The sequence below is a fragment of the Cariama cristata genome, unplaced genomic scaffold (assembly GCF_000690535.1).
Source record: "Cariama cristata isolate BGI_N322 unplaced genomic scaffold, ASM69053v1 Scaffold44279, whole genome shotgun sequence".
In the NCBI taxonomy this organism is placed as follows: domain Eukaryota; kingdom Metazoa; phylum Chordata; class Aves; order Cariamiformes; family Cariamidae; genus Cariama; species Cariama cristata.
The window spans coordinates 1-2,284 of NW_009636009.1; the positions used below are offsets into that span (position 1 = coordinate 1).

The 2,284-nt window shown below is 42.9% G+C and overlaps 1 protein-coding gene across 1 annotated transcript; it reads right to left on the minus strand.

Annotated features, from left to right (window-relative positions):
- Positions 1-286: 286 nt before the first annotated feature.
- NIF3L1 (NIF3 NGG1 interacting factor 3-like 1 (S. cerevisiae)) lies at positions 287-2,187 on the minus strand (the record flags this gene model as incomplete). The annotated part of the gene is made up of 3 exons (XM_009707750.1): positions 1,752-2,187; positions 857-1,022; positions 287-413 (listed from the first exon to the last, which is right to left on the minus strand). Coding segments are annotated over exons 1-3 (729 nt in total), but the record flags the coding sequence as incomplete, so codon positions are not given.
- Positions 2,188-2,284: the final 97 nt, after the last annotated feature.

Sequence of the window (2,284 nt, forward strand, 5' to 3'; positions counted from 1 at the left end):
AATGCCTCTGAACTTTACCAAAAAATACGTATGTGATGTTCTCGAATGTAACACACTAACTACACTAGCTATTGGAACCGATTTAAGAATCAGAACAGGCCTTACAGCTGTTTTCATTGTTTTGGAAAATATGCGTGGCTTCAAATCCCCACAGGCCAGGATTTCAGAGCACTGACAAGGTAGCACAGGAAACTCGTGACGCTACTGACTACTGGATTTCATCGTTGAGGGCACTCAGCTCACACAAGTTAATACATTCACTGGATGTAATACGTGATTTTGTTACCTTTTGTAATAAGAGAATCTCCATCTTGTGATAAAGAAGGCTGTTCTGGGACAACAATGCCACCACCTCCAACAGTGCTTTCTGAGAGCAGTTCAAACTGACTCGTGTTTGCTCCTCACCTTCAATCCTGAGGAAATATATGCTTAGTTCTTGCTAAGAAACTAGGTAACACTTCAGCAGCGTATTAATATAAAACAAAGCTGTTCTCTCCCAGTGGCTATTCCACCACAGAGAAAGGAAAAAAGAAGGCATTGTAATAGCCTAGCCTAGTCTAGTCTACTCTCTTGGAAGAAACAGATATGGGAATTTAACGCAACTGTCCTCATCAAATTTCCTGTCAATACTCTTCTTTACCACCTCTAATCTATGTGATGCCACACTGAGTTGCTGTAACAATTTGGTATAACATAGATTGATCAAAAAGGGATGATTATGCCTCAAGTTTCTAGATCTGTTGCTGAAAAAAACCAGCAGCAACGCACAGAGGAACAAAGCGATGACAACAGTAAAATCCAATTCCAGCAACTTACTGTTTCAAACAACAGAAAGAATAAAATATTAAACAGATACCTGGCAGGGAGAGTAGTGAGACAGGAGATTTCTTGGATGTCTTTGATTTTGGACAGCACCGTGTCCAGATGCTCAGCGTTACCTGCGCAGAATTCTACTCGGTGAGTGCCCTCAGCTGGGTAGCTTGGCGCAGTTGATGGATGCAGTGGGACAGAAGTGCAGGCACCTGAGAAAACAGTACAAGATTGCTGTTTTGTAAAGCTGGATAAGTATCCTAATACTGATTTAGCACATATCCTAAAGAGATGCAATAAAAAGACGCAAATTTTGCACTTGAATCCATTTTCCCTGACCAGAACCGAGGACTTCTCGCCCTGTTGTCTTCATTATGCACAGTCTATTTTAAAGTGCAAAGAAGTTGATGGATATATATTATTTGTCATTCTTAATGCCGTCTGTTTTATCCTAAGAATTGTACAAAACCAAAATAGTTTCTGGTTTGTAAATCAGGCTAGAAAAGACATAGCTGTTTTCATTTGAGCCACAATACAAGACAAAAATCTAAAAGCATTTCAGATATCTTAAGTCCTTTGCAAACAATGAGATCTCGCACTTTATAAATTAAAGGTGGTGATTTAAAGCCAGTGGCCTAAACCTTGCGACCAATGAATGGACAATAAATATGCTGCACCAGTTCCGACTACATCCAACAGTACAGTCATCCATCTGAAAATGTCCTCCAGTGTTTGTATCTGGTATTCTTCACCAAGATAAATTCCCTAAAATATGATTATGGTATTTAGAAGTACTAGAAGAATATTTGGGGGGGGGGAGAGGTCCTCAAATCATACCCGTAAAAGCTGGAAGCAAGGAAAGGGAAGGTCCCCACATAAAATAGCATATACTAATGAATAATTTTAACCTTTTTTTTGGTTTGTTTTTCACGGAATCTCACCGAGTCCCTTTGTTAGCCAGTTATTGACTCCATGAGGTATGGCATCGTATGCTGTATGCGGAGAGTAAATCCCAATTCTGTGCTCCAGGGCTTGGACCACCAGCCGTTCCTTCCAGGTCTTCCACGTTACTCGCTTGAGCGGCGTGAATATAGGAGGGTGGTAAGAAAGAATAAGGTCTGCCTTCTTCTGCACTGCCTCTTCCATCACCTCCTGAGTCAGATCGTTGGTGAGGAAAAGGGTGTCCACAGTGTGGGGAGGACTCGGTTCCACCAGCAACCCCACATTGTCCCAGCTTTCAGCCAGAGAGAGGGATGCAAAGTCATTCAGGGCAGAAAGGAGCTCCCCGAGATTCATGAGGGAGCGTGAGGGCAGGTGGCCCAAAGCACGGATGCAGTGGAGAGGCCGGCGAACCAGCTGTGTGCCAGGCAGCAGCATGCAGCTATCTGTAGAAAGAGTGAAAAAAAAAAGGCAGGAATAAGCCTAGGTAATTCCCTGGCTGAGTTCAGAGTGTTGAGGCTGCGAATGCCGCCTC